Here is a 16,533-nt window from a genome sequence, read left to right on the forward strand (position 1 = left end):
AATGACAGCCTCTATCCTACTGACTATTGACACTGTCTCTTCCCATCTTGTCACAGGACTAGCTACTCTTCTCTTCTTCATTGCTCTTCAATCTGCCTACCAGCATCACCTTCATTTTGCTTGGTTTTAGCTTCAACCAGCTGCTCATTATCCATGAGCTGATCTCATCCAGATGCTGGGTTATATTGGTGTTAATGGTATTGTCATACATGGAAAAGGATAGGTAGAACTGTGTGTTATCTGCATATTGTTGATCCTTCAGTCCATGTTTTCTAAAAATGTCCTAAAATATCTTTTCTATATGTAAGAACAGTATGAACTTGATGTTTAATATCTTCAGTGTTTTCAGGGTCTGGAGGAAAAGCAGGAATCTCCCCTCTGCTGTAATACAGAGCTCCCATTTCAAGGTTGTGAGATGATGGATGCTAATTAGCAGGACAGAACACTGATCCTCAGACTTTACAATAAAACAGATCTCTTTTCTCCATAAAGTCATAGTATGCCAGCCATCTGAAACTGCTCAGAGGGTTGGAATGTGGAGATAGATTAATGGGTGAGATGATAAAAGAATGGCGTAGTGAAAGCAAGCAAGCAGGCAGGAGCTAAATTCTGGGGCCCAGAAAATATAACATATCAGACAACAGGAAGCAAATTTCTGAGATGGGAAGATAGTAGCAGTGAGGTTAGGATTATCACAACTTCCACCTTCTGCACCAAGTGCAAAGTACTTTCCTTTGAACTGTCTTCTCTGACACACGCACAGCAATGTGCATATTTTAAAAAACAAACCTCAAAAGGAAACAATTCCACTACACACACAATTCTTACCCTTGAGAGAAGATGAGAAGAAGAAGCCACGTGATAGACATTTAATTTGACTAACTTGATGCTTTTGATTTAACAACAGCAAAATCCCTGTATTTCTGCCTTTGTAAGGTGGCACTAATAATAATATCTGACCACGAGAAAAAAATCAGACGCAACTGTGAAAGCTATAGAATACGTTCAGTGTCACAGCTTGTACTTCTGTGCCAATGCTAGCTAACCTCTCTCAAACTACAGCTTAAAAGGTTATGCAGTCAAGGGAGAGGCTGTTCTGAAAGAAGGCACCTGCTTACAATATTGTTGGAATATAAATGTAACTTGTTGCTAGGGTTATGAATACATATTTGCAGGCTAGTAAGAGCTGTACTGGCATAGAAAATATCCTAAGATACCAGAACCACAGCCAAACTGCTCTGCTAATCAATGGGTAATAGTGTACAATAACTGTCACAGTATCCTACTTTGGCACTTGAGTGTGAGATGCACAGAAATACAGGCCAACAAAATGAACTCCATCTGGGAAAATGCTACTGAAGCCAGAAAGAGGAACAGTTGTGGTTTGGTGATACTGGGATTCAGAACACAGCATCAAAAACTGCCTTGGAAAACACCCACAAAACTTTCCCTGAGTGCATACAACAGAAGGAAGTATCTGTCCTCCCTGTCCCCCAAAGTGCATGGCTGCTGACATCTACATAGATCAGTTGTTAGTAGAAATTTGGGTGGGTCCCAACTTATTGTGCAGGAGGAACAACCAAAGTTCTGCTACTACAGCAAATAATCTGTACTGCATATCACTGTGGATTATTGAATATATATTTGAGTACTAGGGTGCAGGATTATAGGGAAGGGGTATAGACAGTGCAGAGAAGGGATTTGAGAGCAGGGATGCTGCGTGATGGGCTACTCAGTGGCGAGGAGTGATCCCTGCTGTCCCTCAGGTAGGTACAAGTTAAGCCAGGGAGGAAGAGGTGCTAGTTATCTCCGGTGTGGGGCCTGGCTCTCATCAAAGTCATCCAGGGCTGGAAGGGGTGCTGAGTGGAGGCAGCGGTGTGACAGACTGGGCTGTTCTACTCTGCTCCCTCCCAGCCATGGCTTTCTGTAGATAGGCCAAGAACCATCAACTCTTAAGCCAGGAGTCCTGATCCATAAGCACAAGGACCTCAGTTTTTGCATTCACACAAGCTTGTACTTGAGAGGGCCTTGGTGCTAGGTGAGAAGGCAATGCTACACCAGTGGCTACCCCTGTGACAGATTTGGGGTGAGATAGGTTGCAAAGAAAATGTAGGAAATTGAATTTATTAGTGAATGATCTTTAGGAGGAGGAAAAGAAATTAGGTCCTTCAGCAAATAGAATATAAACTGACAAATACCATATTACCCCAACTGTCAAATTCATGTGTGTAATAAGTTAAAAGGCTGCTGTATGCGTGAGAGAGAGGGAGAGAATTATCCATTTTTCCAGGAACTCTGGGTATAATAGCCACTACAGTTCCAGGTTGTACTACTACATTATGAGGAAGACAATCTAGCATCAGAAAATTACCATTGATAAAGGTTTACTGGAAGAAATGTTCTAACATCCTTTCTTATAGTGAAAGGCAGCTTAAGTGTCAATGATTTTTTTTAAAATGTCAGGTATTAGCTACCATCAATAGTGTTACTAAGATATTCCACAGAGCTGCTCTTGTTCATGTAAGGTTTCAAGGCACTCAACAATGATAAGCATCAACATATCACTTGGTTGGAGGTCAGATACACAGATGAACTACAACATGACAAAATGTATCCCAAAATACTCAAGGAACAGACAGGGGAGATATCTGAGCAATCAGTGATTATCTTTGAAAAGTCATGGAATACACGAGAGATTCAATGGACAAATATAGTGGAAAAGGAAAATTTATAGTGTCCATTTATAAAAAAATATAAAAAAGGAAATAAGGATAATCCAGTGAATTACAGACTAGTCATCTTAACTGCTATAACCAGGAAAGATAATGGAGCAAATAATTAAAGAATCCATTTGCAAAAATCAAGAAGGTGATAAGTAATAGCTTAGATTTTTAAGAACAAACCATGTCAAACTAACCTGATAGTTTTGACAGGATAACAAATTTTGTGGATGGGAGGAAGCAGTAGATGTGGTAAACCTAGACTGTAGCAAGGCTTTTGATAGTCTTTCATGACCTTCTCATTAACAAACTAGGGATATACAACCTAGATGGAGCTACTATTAAGTGGGTGCATAACAAGTTGCATAACTGTTCCGAGAGAGTAGTTATCAATGATTCTCACTCATGCTGGAAGGACATAACAAGGGAGTTCTGCAGAGATCAGTTCTGGGTCAAGTTTTGCTCAATGTCTTCATCAATGATTTAGATAATTGTATAGATGGTATGCTTATAACGTTTGTGGAGATACCAAGCTGGGAGGATTTGCAAGTGTTTTAGAGGACAGGATGAAAATTCAAAGTGATCTGGACATACTGTAGAAATGGCATCAAGTAAATAAGATGAAATTCAATAATGACAAATTCAATATAGACAAATGCCAAGAACCCCACTTAGGAAAGAATAATCAGTTACATACATACAAAATGGGAAATGACTGACTAGAAAGGGATCTAGAAATTATAGTAGACCACTATTCAAGAGTGTGATACTGTTGCAAAGAAAAGAAAAAGTAACATTCTGGAATGTATTAGCAGAAGTGTTGTAAGCAAGATGGGAAAAGTAATTCTTATGCTCTGCTCTGTGCTGATTAGGCCTCAGCTAGAGTACTGTTCATTTTTGAGTGCCAGCTTCAGGAAAGATGTGGATGAATTGAAAGAGCAACAAAGATGATTGAAAGTCTAGAAAACATGACCTATGGGGATAGATTGAGAAAGCTGGGTTTGTTTGGCCTTGAAAAGAGAAAACAGAGGGGCAATTATAAGAGTTTTCAAGTAACTAAAAGGATGTTATGAGGAAAGAAAAAAATTATTCTCCTCAACCTCTGAGGATAGGACAAGAAGCAATGGGTTTAAATTGCAGCAAGGGAGGTTTAGGTTGGACAGTACAAAAAAAACCCTACTGTCAGGATGGTTAATCACTGGGATAAATTGCTTAGAGAGGTTGTGGAATCTCTGTCACTGGAAATTTTTAAGAGCAGCTTATGTTCTTATATTCACTCCCTGTCAGCAAATCCTTGTTTCCTTCCTCCTTGCCCCAACTTAGATAGTGTATGTAAACAAAGGCCCAATCCCTCTCCCTGTTGTCTCAGCTGTAACCTGCTTCTAAAGAAGTCCTTTTGAAGCCACCAACCCCTCAATGACAGGAACTTTGATAATTTTCCCATCTCCACAATAACAAGCATCCTTCACTTGCCTGCATTAAACTTGTGACAAAAAGGCTCTCTGGCTTTAACATACAGCTACCTATCTAGAACTTGTATCTTTCAAACTTCCCTAAACGAGCAGCTCAGAAAAAAAAAAGAGAATTGATGCTATTTCAGGATACAGTGATTCTGGTGTACAGCTGTAGCTGAGGCACATATAAAGCAGAGTTGTGGAATTTTTTTAAAATTAAGTGCCCAAACTTTAATAATGACCCCAAAAACAGTCCCAGCCACACCAAGGGTCTATGCACCTTGAGAGACCTGTGTTCTATTTCCAGCTCAGTCATTGGTCTGATGGGTGATCTTGAGCAAGTCACATCCTTCCCTTTGCTTTTGTTTTTCCCTCTATAATATGGAATAATAGAACTGATCTGTGTAAAGCTGTTTGAGATCACCAACGAAAAGTGATACAAAAGAGATAGGCATTAAAATAATAAGTATAACTCGACTATCATAAGAGAGGAGTGAGCTGATGACAATACAATTCTCCAGTCTTTCATCTGTCCCTTTTTTGATTCCTTAGCTGACAGGTATGTTCCTCTATCAGCCAGGGAGAGCCACTATGCCAGTAGTTATAATGAGTGAAAGAATTTTACTTTACTGAGCAAACCTGCTAAAAGAAACAGATCTGCACCAACCCCTTTCCAAAACGATCATGAAAACTTACCAACCCAGGGACAAAACCTACACTTGCCTAGTCTTTACCAAGAGATCATTTAAAAGTATTATATTTTACTTGTCTTTCAAGAATTGTGCTCAAACCAGGCAAGTGGAGGAGTAGAATTTTCGAGACTGGATTTACCAGGCTACATCTTTAATAATGTAAAGCCTGGCTTGGATGCTGTGATGGAAAATGGGAACTAGAAGGAGAGCCCTGCAGTGGAAGTAGAAAGAGGAGGCCACCACTTACCTGAAGCATTATTTCAGTGTTGCTGGCTTTACTAATTTCTGAAAGGAAAACATATTCTAATGCCATTTTCAGTCTCTCTCAAAAAGTAGTTGAGATCCAACAAAAGATTTCACTTGTTTAAATCCATGTATTGAGAAGATTAAACAAAACATCATACTAGTTACTGTGGGATACAATCCTTCACTGGCTTAGTGAGGATAATGGATTAGATTCGTACTAACTGTTTTGTGGACTCTGGTAATAACCAGTGTCCATTTACATGAGTGGATCACTGGAGTAGAGCTTCAGGATGGTTCCTCACATGAAGTAAAAGGAAAATTCCAAGTTTTGCATAAGGATTGTATCCTTCTAAACACAGAGCACCAATTTTGATAGGTCAGGCTATTTAGGAATTCGTATTAAGAGCAAGATGATTACACTTCTCTGTATGATAACCATAGCAAAAATTAAAGACAGCTTAATGTGTTATTCTCTGTGCAATAGTATTGGTTCAGTGAAGAATTAGGGGATATTTGTATTCCAAGTTGGTTTGCAGCAAGTACTACTTTTAAAAGAAAATGAGGGTAGACAAATATATTACATCAAATTATTGACAAATGTCCCCATTTTCAAAATCACAGATCTATTTTACTATTTGACAATTTTACATTTAAAGCATGAAATCCAACATTCTTAGCCTACCAATTTCAGATTTAAATGGTGTCTTACTTCCAATAAATAACTAAAAAAAATTCCTAAAAATAAACAGCACTAAGAAAATATAACAGAATACAGAAAACAGATCTGAGTAAGGAGGAGCAACTTTCTCGGTCATATTTCAAAGTATGCCTATAGTCAAAGATTTGAGAGGTTCTTTATACATTGTTTTCTATATAAGCTATAGGTTTACATGTTTATATGTTCATAAAATCATATTAGAAGTGAAGCAACATATTTATATGCATAGTGTACTCAACCCGTATTTATGGGATGTATGTTTTTTGTTGCGTCCACAATCATGTTATGAAAGCAATGTGCATAGACTAAAAAGTAGTGGAGTAAGGCGAGTCATACAAGCGTTACAAGAGTTTATATGCTTTTGTGTGTCCTCTTTACATATAATGTGATGTAGCTATCAAGTCTACTTCTTATGCAAAGTCAAATGGATTTCCACTTATTTTATTACTGGAAATGGTCCTATGTACCAAAATCATCAATACTAAAAAACATTTCAGTAAAATAATGGCACTAAATATATGCAAAATGTTTAGAGATTAGCACTAGGGCATGCTTTTATTTTTGATTACAAGATATACGCTTCCTTGTAAATGCAGAATGTTATGCATTGCAATTCTTTTTAAGGAGTCTGCTTTAATGCAGGAAGAATTTGTTCAATTAGATTATATATTACACATATTATGCATTTGTATCCAATATATTCAAAACTTTAATATTCAAGTTCGCATTTCTGACATGTACTTCAGGTCTGATTCTCGTTTATACTAAGGCCTCTTTATACTGTCATATGATGTAAATGGCCATTCGTGTACATAATCTATCTCATTTATCTTTTGTGATTCTATTCTACTTTAATGCAATCAACTCAAAATTTCTGAATTAAAATTAGTATCAAGTGTGGTAATAATGTGCTACATCTATAGAAAGGGAAAACAGGAAATAAATCCTATTAAAAAGTGCTATATCCCATTAAGTGAAATATTTAAATATTTCACTTATTTGTTGAAACTATTCAGATATGTTCCGGCATACTTAACATATTTCTACAGGCCCTTATCTGCCATGTTAAGAAATCAAATTTTGTCTTACATCAACTAACATGAAAAATACTGCTAACCAGTTTAATTCATAAAACAGTATTCTATATTTTTATTTTTCAAACAGCCAGTGACCACATTTAAAATGCATCATTTTGCAAATATAAATTATCAAACTAATAGATTAATTAAAAATGAAAGCAAATAACATAACTTCCTTTAGTATCACAATACATAAAAGGGTATTAAACCCCCAAAATGGCTAAGTTAACCATAAGAAAACAGTTATGTCAGAAGCAATGAAACCTATTAAGCCACTTAATGAATAAATCAATTCTAATAATACAATATCATTCACTATGACTATGCATAAAACCATCTTCCACTGTATTATACAGGCACAACAATCCAATCATTCATGCCATATTTTTGTCAAGCAAAATTTAATTTACAATCACAGTCAAATCAATAGGAATAGCAACTTCCAAAGTATTTTAAAAATTGCTTTAGGAGAGAGATAAAGGCAGAAAAACAATCTTTTAAAATGTGTTGTTAATAAAAAAATTTAGTTTGGCCAAGCCTGCTAAACAAGTAGTTTTATTTATTTATTTTTTATTTAGGGTAACAATGCACATTTCTTTTTTTATAATTCCAGCTTAAGTAACCAAAGCTCCATTAACTTGAATGGGAGCAAGATCAAACCCTAAGATCATAGTAATTCAGGTTAAATAACTTCCCTGCAAAATATTTTCACCCTTCTGAATGGATTATTAAATTCAAATGCTTAGAGAGACTGCTTTGAAATGAAATAACCCTTTTATACTTTGTTTGCCATCTCACCCTCTCTCCCTCTCTCTCTCTCACACATACACACACGCACACACACCACACCCTCCTCTTTCTCAAGAAATTCCTGATCTCACAGGAACTAAGACTGACATCCTAATTTCTATCAGAAACATAAGAAATATACAAATTCATACTTTTCAGGTTTATACAAAACCATCTATTACTTATATACATATTTTTACAGATGGAATTTGAATTTTGCTTTTCTTATTTTTACACAGACAGTAAAATGGACGGAACTGATGGTGTAAGTTAAAAGAATACTGTATAACCACTGAAATAAACTTATTATCCTGCCAAATACATAACTCTAGGGTGTTGGTCTTTTATTTATTAGTTGAAATACAAAGAAGGCATATGGACTTCAGGAAAATAACACTATATTAGAAAATGCACTGTAACAGTGTTCCACTAATATATCTATACCTGTATCTATATATCTATACAGCTATATACATATATAGATATAGATATATTAAAAATCATAATTCCAGACTCAATTTAGCACTACATAGTAAACCCTTGAAATAAAAGGATGTCACCTGCTTTATTTGGATACGAAATTCCCTTCCAGACCACATTAAAATAAAGACAAGAGTAAACAGACAAAATCCAGTAAAATTCAATTCTGACAATGAAAATTTCCCCGCATACTGTTGCAAAATTCCTTCTACTGAAACGTTTTGCTACAATAATAAAAAGCATACATTACATATAAAAGATACCAGTGTACTAAAAGTGACAGAAGTGGACTAGCAAATCCTTCAAAACACATATTATATAACTGACTAGCATTTAAAAACATTTCTCTTATAAAATGTAGGTCATTTACATTTATAAATCTGTGATTTTTTTTAAAGCAGTGATGACCGTGTTCAAATAGCTATGCCACATTCTGCAACCCAATACCTATTCAGTTTGAATTTATGACACCTTAATATCTGAATAAACCCATCTCATCAGTTGAGGATAGCTCAGACTTAAAAAATAAGCATGTAAAATGAACATACAACTTGCACTAATTAACTGCATATTAATTATGAAGAAAACTATTCCTTTATATTGGAACCCAAAGTCACATCAGGTCAGTATCAGGACTTAAGGACTCAGAATTAAAGTACAAGAATTGTCAGGAATCAGCACAGAAGCAGAAAAGCAGCTCTCTTCTTTTTAAACTAAACTTTTCCAGTCTCTCATATCTTGCAGAAGTGCAGTAAAGCCATTCATTTCTTACTTAAAGCATATATAGATGAAGTCATAAATCTAAAGACTGTCTCCTCTGTGACTGAAATTGTGCTGTGTAAACAATGTTATATACTGCGACAGGAGGACAGTTGAATTTATTTATAAAAATGATTAAGAATATTGATTAACTCAAACAAGGCTATTAACTCCAAAACTATTTTTGGAACTATCCTTATGCTACTTGTAAAGTTAGCACTGTCATGTATTATTGCTTACATACAGTACAACATTATATGCCTTCTAACATAAAGCAGTACTGTGATCAGTTTGTATATATTTACAGCATTTTTTTGTGATTTTTTTAAAACAAGCTATAAAAACATTACATACTTTACAGACAATACAGATTTCCACATTGGTACTCAAGTCAAACAAATGGAATGCATAACAATAATAAACATCATAAAGGAAGACTGACGTAAGTCCTTGATTGTCAAGACACATTTATATTTATAGATAAACTCTAACTGTGCAGAATCAGAGATTCAATCATACATACATCCTTATTTGATAAATCATATTTACAGCAAGATATTGCATAAAAAAATAAAATAATGTTTACACAATTTTACCTCTCCATCCATTGGATTAAAGAAAGCAAGAAACAACTCTTAGAAATGTTTGCTTGCCTCAATTTGTGTATCCTAAGAAAAAAAATTGTTTTAAAAAGGAAACAAAAGGTTTTTATATTCAGAGTATAGCAAATGCAACTATAAAATTTATTTCCCTGACATAAAGCAATTTAAAACTGAACAAAAGTTCAAATTTAAACTCAAAGATGTTTTTCATTCAGTAATACTTTCTTAGTACATATTTGTTGCAAAAGTGAATTCTAGTTTAATGTTACATGCTTAACATAAACATGCACCAACATAAAATGAATGAACTTTCAAAATTACAAGGCTTCCCATCTAGAAGAACTTTTAACACTAATAAAGCATAAAATCATTATTATGCCTTAGTACTAACCATATAATTTGAAAGTTCACATGTGTATTACTAACAACTAAAGTATCCATAGCACAGATATATTTCTTCCTGCTAGAGTTTCCAAATGTATTCCCAGGAATATTAGGATTTTCCCTGCAATTTGTAATTAAGTTAATTTAAAAAAAACTAACAAGAAAATTCAGTTTGCAAAGTTATATACAGAATAATCCAATACTGCAAAAATCAGATCAGATTAATCCAACTACTAGGGTAATTTTCAAATTTTTGCTGCACATGATGCAAACTTAGTATTCTGAACAATATATATTCTGATTTTTCAGAGGGAAAAACAAATGTTTTGGAAAAAGCTACAGCAGAACCTCATTAATGCACAGTAATGACTTGGAAAACCATTCAAAATGACTGAATTTTGAGAAGTAGCAAGTAAGCAAACAAAGGCCAGGATATCACATCACAAAATGTAGTTTGTTCATTTAGTGCAACAACTGTAGTTAGTTTTCATTATACTACTTCAGAGTATACTGATAAAAGTTCCGTAGTATGCTTGGTTGAAGTAACACAGTCTGACAAAAGTGAGACCTCACTACATTATTTTTACTATTAATACTTTGCAAAGTAGGGCGAAAGAAGATTGTGTGGGTAAGTATTAGGCAGTGCTTTGATAGGCAATCAGCGAATTAGAAAGATTTTACTGTATTTTCCCTTTATCATTGAACTGCTCCCTTTCTCCAAAAATATTGACAACCTACAATATAAAAAGTTATGAAAATGATAAGCAAACATGAGCTTGTTAGAGGCTGTTGTATTTTCTCCTTGCATCATAATTTTCCCATAGGCAACACTATGAGACCTACAGGACCATGAACAAATGTATTGGAAAGCCTGATTTAAATTCTTCATATTACTGTTTATAAAGTGTATAGTAGTACATAATGCTATCCTCTTCTGCAAACTCTATCATTTATCATTAACTCACTTTCAAACCAGTACAAGAAAATGTAGGTGCTTACTAATATATCATTGCAAGCCAATTCCTTCATTAGTAGTTGCAATCATGTTAAAACCTAACAAAAGACTAATGCTAACAGGGATACTGTCAAGTAATTTAGCTCCAAAATCCTACCTATTTAAAATTATTATTGTCTGGGGGCAGATGCCCTCAATTTCCTAAATATATATCTTTAAATTTATTGTTACCTTGTCACAGAAAAAAACCAGACATAAAAAAATCCACCTTATGTGCACATGTGCCCACACCTTTCACAAGTCATAAAATAAGAGCTACAGTTGGATTGCTGGGGTGTAAATGCTATTCCTAAAGTACTCTGACTAAATAATGTTGGCACATGAACAATATAACAAAGATAACGTCGTTTTCATTTTTAGTTATTCAAACACATTAGTGGCACAGATGAAAATAAACATCTGCCAGATCAAAAGGGGAAATCACGTGTTTGTGTGCATTAGGATAGGAAAAAATAAAATATGCTGAAGGAGAAAATACTTTTTAAAATGGTAAACTTGTTAAAAAAGACTGGCTTATAAAAAAAAAAGATAAATTTACCAGCAGAACAATCCTGGAATAACTGTAGCAACACAATCATATTGGGAAAATTCTGCTCTTAAATTTCTGCAGGTAGAAAAGCCCTACATTTCCATGGGTTAACAATCAATCAGCACTGCCTTTAATTATATAAGAACGTAAGAATGGCCATACTGGTCAGACCAAAGGTCCATTCAGCCCAGTATCCTGTCTGCCGAAAGTGACCAATGCCAGGTGCCTCAGAGGGAGTGAACTGAACAGGTAATGATCAAGCGATCTCTCTCCTGCCATCCATCTCCACCCTCTGACAGATAGAGGCTAGGAACATGTATAAAGTAGATCAACAAAATAATTACCATTGGATAGAGTGGGAACTTTACAACCAGTTATGAAAATGCTAAGCAACCTAAGGCACCAAATACAGCTGTAATGCCCCAGAAGCAAACCAGAGAATGAATTGTGACTCAGAAAGCCTATCTTCCTTCCATAACCCAACTTTGCTCTAGGGTAGAGGTGGGGAACCTTTTTTGGGTCAGGGGCCACTGACCCACAGAAAGATCAGTAGGGGGGCCACACAGATGCAAAACACCCCCAAACCCTTAATGAGGTGGCCCCCAACAGAGAGGGTGAAAGACACTCCAACGTTCCCCTCTCGGAGTCTAGGGGGCCCATGCCTAGTAGATTTTGTACAATGCTGGGGGAGAGGGCACCCTGAGCCTCGCGGGCCAGACCCAGGCAAGCGGGTTCCTCACCCCTGCTCTAGGAGGAAGCAAGTTATTTCACCCTTTGTGTAAAACAGTTTACTCACCTCTATGCCCCAAGCTAACTATTCTGGCTAATGAATAGAAAGAGTAGAGCCAAGGTTCCTCCACCCGCATTTTCTTACAAGAGTATTGGGAGAGTAAGCTCCTGCCCTCTTCAACATATCCAATGTCATCACTCTGGTGAGGGCAGAGTAGGCCTTACTTCATCTTATTCCCATGTATTTAACTAAGTGCTTTGATTATCTAGCTCCAAGGGATTTTTCTTATAATGGCAGTAAATAAATGGACAGATATTTGAAATGGCAGGACATTAAACTGAAGTTGCCAATGTAGCACTATGGGGGCAGTTAAAGTGAGGATGTGATGAGGTAATATTTAATGGAAATGAGGTACCTGCTTCATGATAGGTTGTATATTCTTGTGAGTTAGGTGCCATACGTACATCTATGTCTAAGCAAGTAGGACAGGAGATTAACAATAATTCTTTTAAAGGTGTTTTCTTATGTGTCACTAATATTCTACAATGGTTTTGCTTTTCTCCCTTGATGTTTACTTTTCTGTTTAACTCAGGGCCATATCTTCAGACCAGTTACTATAACTGCTACTGTAGTAGGGTATATAAGAACTTGCAGTATCAAAAACAGCTGCACATTGGACCAATGATTCCTAATAATTAAGGTTATCACAGGGCAACAAGAAACTGATCTCACTGTATACAAATGAGATATGCAGGAAGCTCATGTAAATAATACCCTTGAGATGCAGTCTATGGATTCCAGATAAACTTTCTTCCTAAAATGGGCCCAAGAAAGGCCCATTTTACTATACTACAACTACTATACGACAACTATAATGATGCCACACAAGGTGTAGAGAGGGAGGGATTGAGACCAGGGTCCCATTAAAACAATAAAATGTGGTACTATTTTGGGAAAGGTTAAGCTGCACTCTCCCACTGCTCAAATCTGCTAGCAGGGTGTTCTTCAGCATGATGACGTTCAACCTCCTCTCCCAGCTGATGGTTTCATTTGAGAGACATCAGCCAGGAACAGTGCTGTAAAAGGATGTAAGCATCCTTATCTGTATCCCCACTTGCTGGGTGATGTTAGGTTTAAATTGCCTTAAACTACCTGACAGCGTCCCCTCTAGGGAAAGGTTCAAAGGAATGAGTCTAGAGTTCAAAATTTTAAAGTTAACTTAAACTACACAGCATATTTATATTATTCCACCCTAACCCCTTTAAAAATGCACAGAAAACTATTTATCGTACCTTTCTGCATACATCAAGCTAAGTACTATTAAAAAAACATATTCATGATACAGGGATAAAGTTTGTAGTTTATTTATACTGTGAAATGCAACAAAAGCTTCGGGTCACTCATTTGTATGGAGAAAGAAATTCTGTTCACTAGCATTAGTCAACAGTTTTGGTAAAATGTAATGAACATTGTTCATTCACTAAAAGATATTCAATTAGAAGGCCTACTTCTTCAGCTTCCTGGGATGATTTAGTATGTTTAATTATCTGAATTGTCAAAGTTCTAGACAGAAAGAATTAAACCAGTTTTTACAGAAGTGAAGAAATTCTAATCTCATTTTATATTAAAAGATAATAATCAATGTTGTATGAAATGATAATGATGCAGCCATAACAAACCTAAAAATCTAAAATAGTTTTTTATTCTTTGAGAAATCAAAAAATATCAAAAAGAATCTAAGTGCTCTTTGTTAATCATTGTGAATAATCAGGGCAAAGTACAATTAAAGCTTTAAAATCTCGGGATACACCATTTGTGTAAGCTTTTCTGCAATTGGGAATGTAACCTACAGATTATTTTAACTAAAACTTCAACCTCTTGATATCTGTATGTGAAAGAATCATAAAAAAGTTATATCCAGGTTCAACTGTACAAAGAAATATGCAACACACTTCAAGACTGAAGTAAATGCATTAGCAGACATATATTTTGCTAAAAAAGTTTTAAAGTATTTTAAATTAATTAGACTTTTAAATAATGGAGTTAGTCTATCAGAATTTATTACTACTTTTTTCCTTGAAAACACAGCTCAGTGTAATGCAAAGCAAATATAAAGGGCATACGACATATACTTCATTTTAAGAGAGGGGGAAGTAAGGGTATCTCCATAGAATACACCAATGTTGCTTCACCATAATCTCTTGACATTTAAACTTTTAGTTTACTTTGTTTAGTATATTTAGATTCCCTGCGGAAGAGCAATGGCTACACTGACAAGCTTAGAAAATGACAACATGAATAATCTCAGACAATTACTGTTCTCCCAAGAACGTACAATGAAACTAAATAGGAAACTATTATGGGAGGAAACATTACCTTGGGTGGTACTTGTTTTCGTTTGTTTGTTTGCTTCAAATTTAAGTGTATGTAAAATAGCAAGTTTCTGGTCTCAAACAAGTAAGTAATAAACTGCCTTTTATAGGGGAGACAACATGTAAAGCAGTTCAATGATTGGTTACTAACCAAAAAATGAAGTTACTGATCTTGCTATATCAGCTTATTTTTGTTATAACACAATGTTCTTAAAAGCTGTACAGCACTGCATCTTATACAGAGCAACCCCACTCTCGGCAGATCTGTTCTAAAGTGCCAATATTATTTACAAAGATTTTCTTAGCCAAAAGTTTGGCCCGTTGTGGCATCAGGTGAAGCAGTCATCCCAGCCCTATTATCATTTACATTCACCAAGGGAAATTCTGGGAATTCAGCACTTGTCCCTGGTCCTCGCAGGTTCACCTGTCCATTGGCAGTGCTAAACTGAGATGATATTCCAGCTCTTGCTCCATGGTATTGAGCTCTGAAGGGCTGCTCAAAGGAGCTCATTTGATAAGCCTGATGGACAGGCTGTGCCTCTGCTTTCTTCTGAGAAGTCACTTGATCCAAGAAGTCCTGTGTAGAAGAGGAGGAAGAATGATTTGCCTCATCACCTGAAAAGGGAAAAGAGTGCTGGGAATCAGCAACCATTAGTCCAAAATGAGACTTGTCTGGAGTTGTTCTTAATGGAGAGCTCATTCCCGATCGAAAGCTATTAACAGGGATAGACGCATAGACCTGTTTGTCTATGGAAGAGAATGCTGACTGGCTTGTAAGAGTCTGGTTATCAGTCACAAAATTAAGGCTCGGGTTATTCAAATAGGCATCATTTTGGCTAGTTCTGTCCAATGCTTGTTGTAGAAACTTTGAATATTCTTGTAACATACTGGCTTTATCTGATGAGGAAGCTTGAGAGCTTGTTCCAACAGTTTCAGACTGGTTGACCTCAGATACTTCAGAAGAATTGATCGATATACTGGAGGTCACCTCAGTATCCGTCACGCCAAAAGATATTTCATGTTGTCCATTAGCTTTGTGGGAATAATGATCTAATAGGGTTTGAAGCACCTCATCTGGAATGACATTTTTGTCATGGTTACTTTTAATTTCCACATTCAGTGCCTGTGAATCTAATATGGATGCTGTGGTATTTTCATCAATGACACTTGCTACAGCTGCCTGTGTTACTGAAGGTTGAGATGCTATAGTACCTACATTCAAGGCATATTCTCTACTATTATTACTAGCCGCTTGCAGATACCTCTTTTTCTTTAAAAACTGCATTGCATCATCATAATTAGTGCTGCTGTGTACAGGTTTACTGGGTCCTTCCTGTAAAGTATCAACTTGGTCAATGTCAGCATTACCATCAGCGTCCAGTAAACCTTGTTTATCCACAAGATCAAAGGCATACTTTGGAACCTTGTTTTCTTCATATGTAGATAAAGGTGAAATGGTCTGACTTTGCTCAAGTGGCTGTTTTAGACTTCTCTTACTATTAACTTTTTTGAGAACCAATTTAGGAGGATGTATTTCTCCAGAATTTGCATCTTCTAAATGTGACCCGCTGACAGAAGAATGTGGCATTTCAACAGCATATTCTGCCACCATATATTCATCCTTTACTTTAGCACTGGCAGAATACAAAGGCAAGAAGTCATTTTTATCCTTCTTCTGTTCTGATTTATCTCCAATTTCCTTGTCCAAAGACTTTGCTTTCTCTGTTTTCTGCCTTTTCTTTTTTGGCAAGGAGCTGTCTTTCATGGGTGTAGAGAAGCCAGGATCTTCCTCTGATGTCAAAAGGCCAATTTTGGTAGCACTTCTATTAGGTTTCTTGTCACGGCTCTCATGGCACATGCGTTTATGTTTCAGCACACGATCAGTCCTGGAAAAGTACTGTAGAGGATTTTTTTTAAGTTAGAGAAAAATGTAAATAAGAAAAGCCATCTTTGACGTAAGAAAT

General features: G+C 35.9%; 1 protein-coding gene across 2 annotated transcripts in view; it reads right to left on the reverse strand.

Annotated features, from left to right (window-relative positions):
* Positions 1-7,727: 7,727 nt before the first annotated feature.
* The window catches only part of ZNF148 (zinc finger protein 148), a 64,043-nt gene continuing 55,237 nt past the window's right edge, over positions 7,728-16,533 (reverse strand). For both annotated transcript variants that reach the window (XM_075933179.2, XM_075933178.2), the window contains one exon: positions 7,728-16,466. In XM_075933179.2, the coding sequence (XP_075789294.1) occupies positions 14,871-16,466 (1,596 nt within the window). In that variant the 3' untranslated portion in view covers positions 7,728-14,870. The remainder of the gene's footprint in view (positions 16,467-16,533) is intronic.

Source organism: Pelodiscus sinensis, chromosome 7 (assembly GCF_052426305.1).
Source record: "Pelodiscus sinensis isolate ZL-2025 chromosome 7, ASM5242630v1, whole genome shotgun sequence".
NCBI classification, from domain to species: domain Eukaryota; kingdom Metazoa; phylum Chordata; order Testudines; family Trionychidae; genus Pelodiscus; species Pelodiscus sinensis.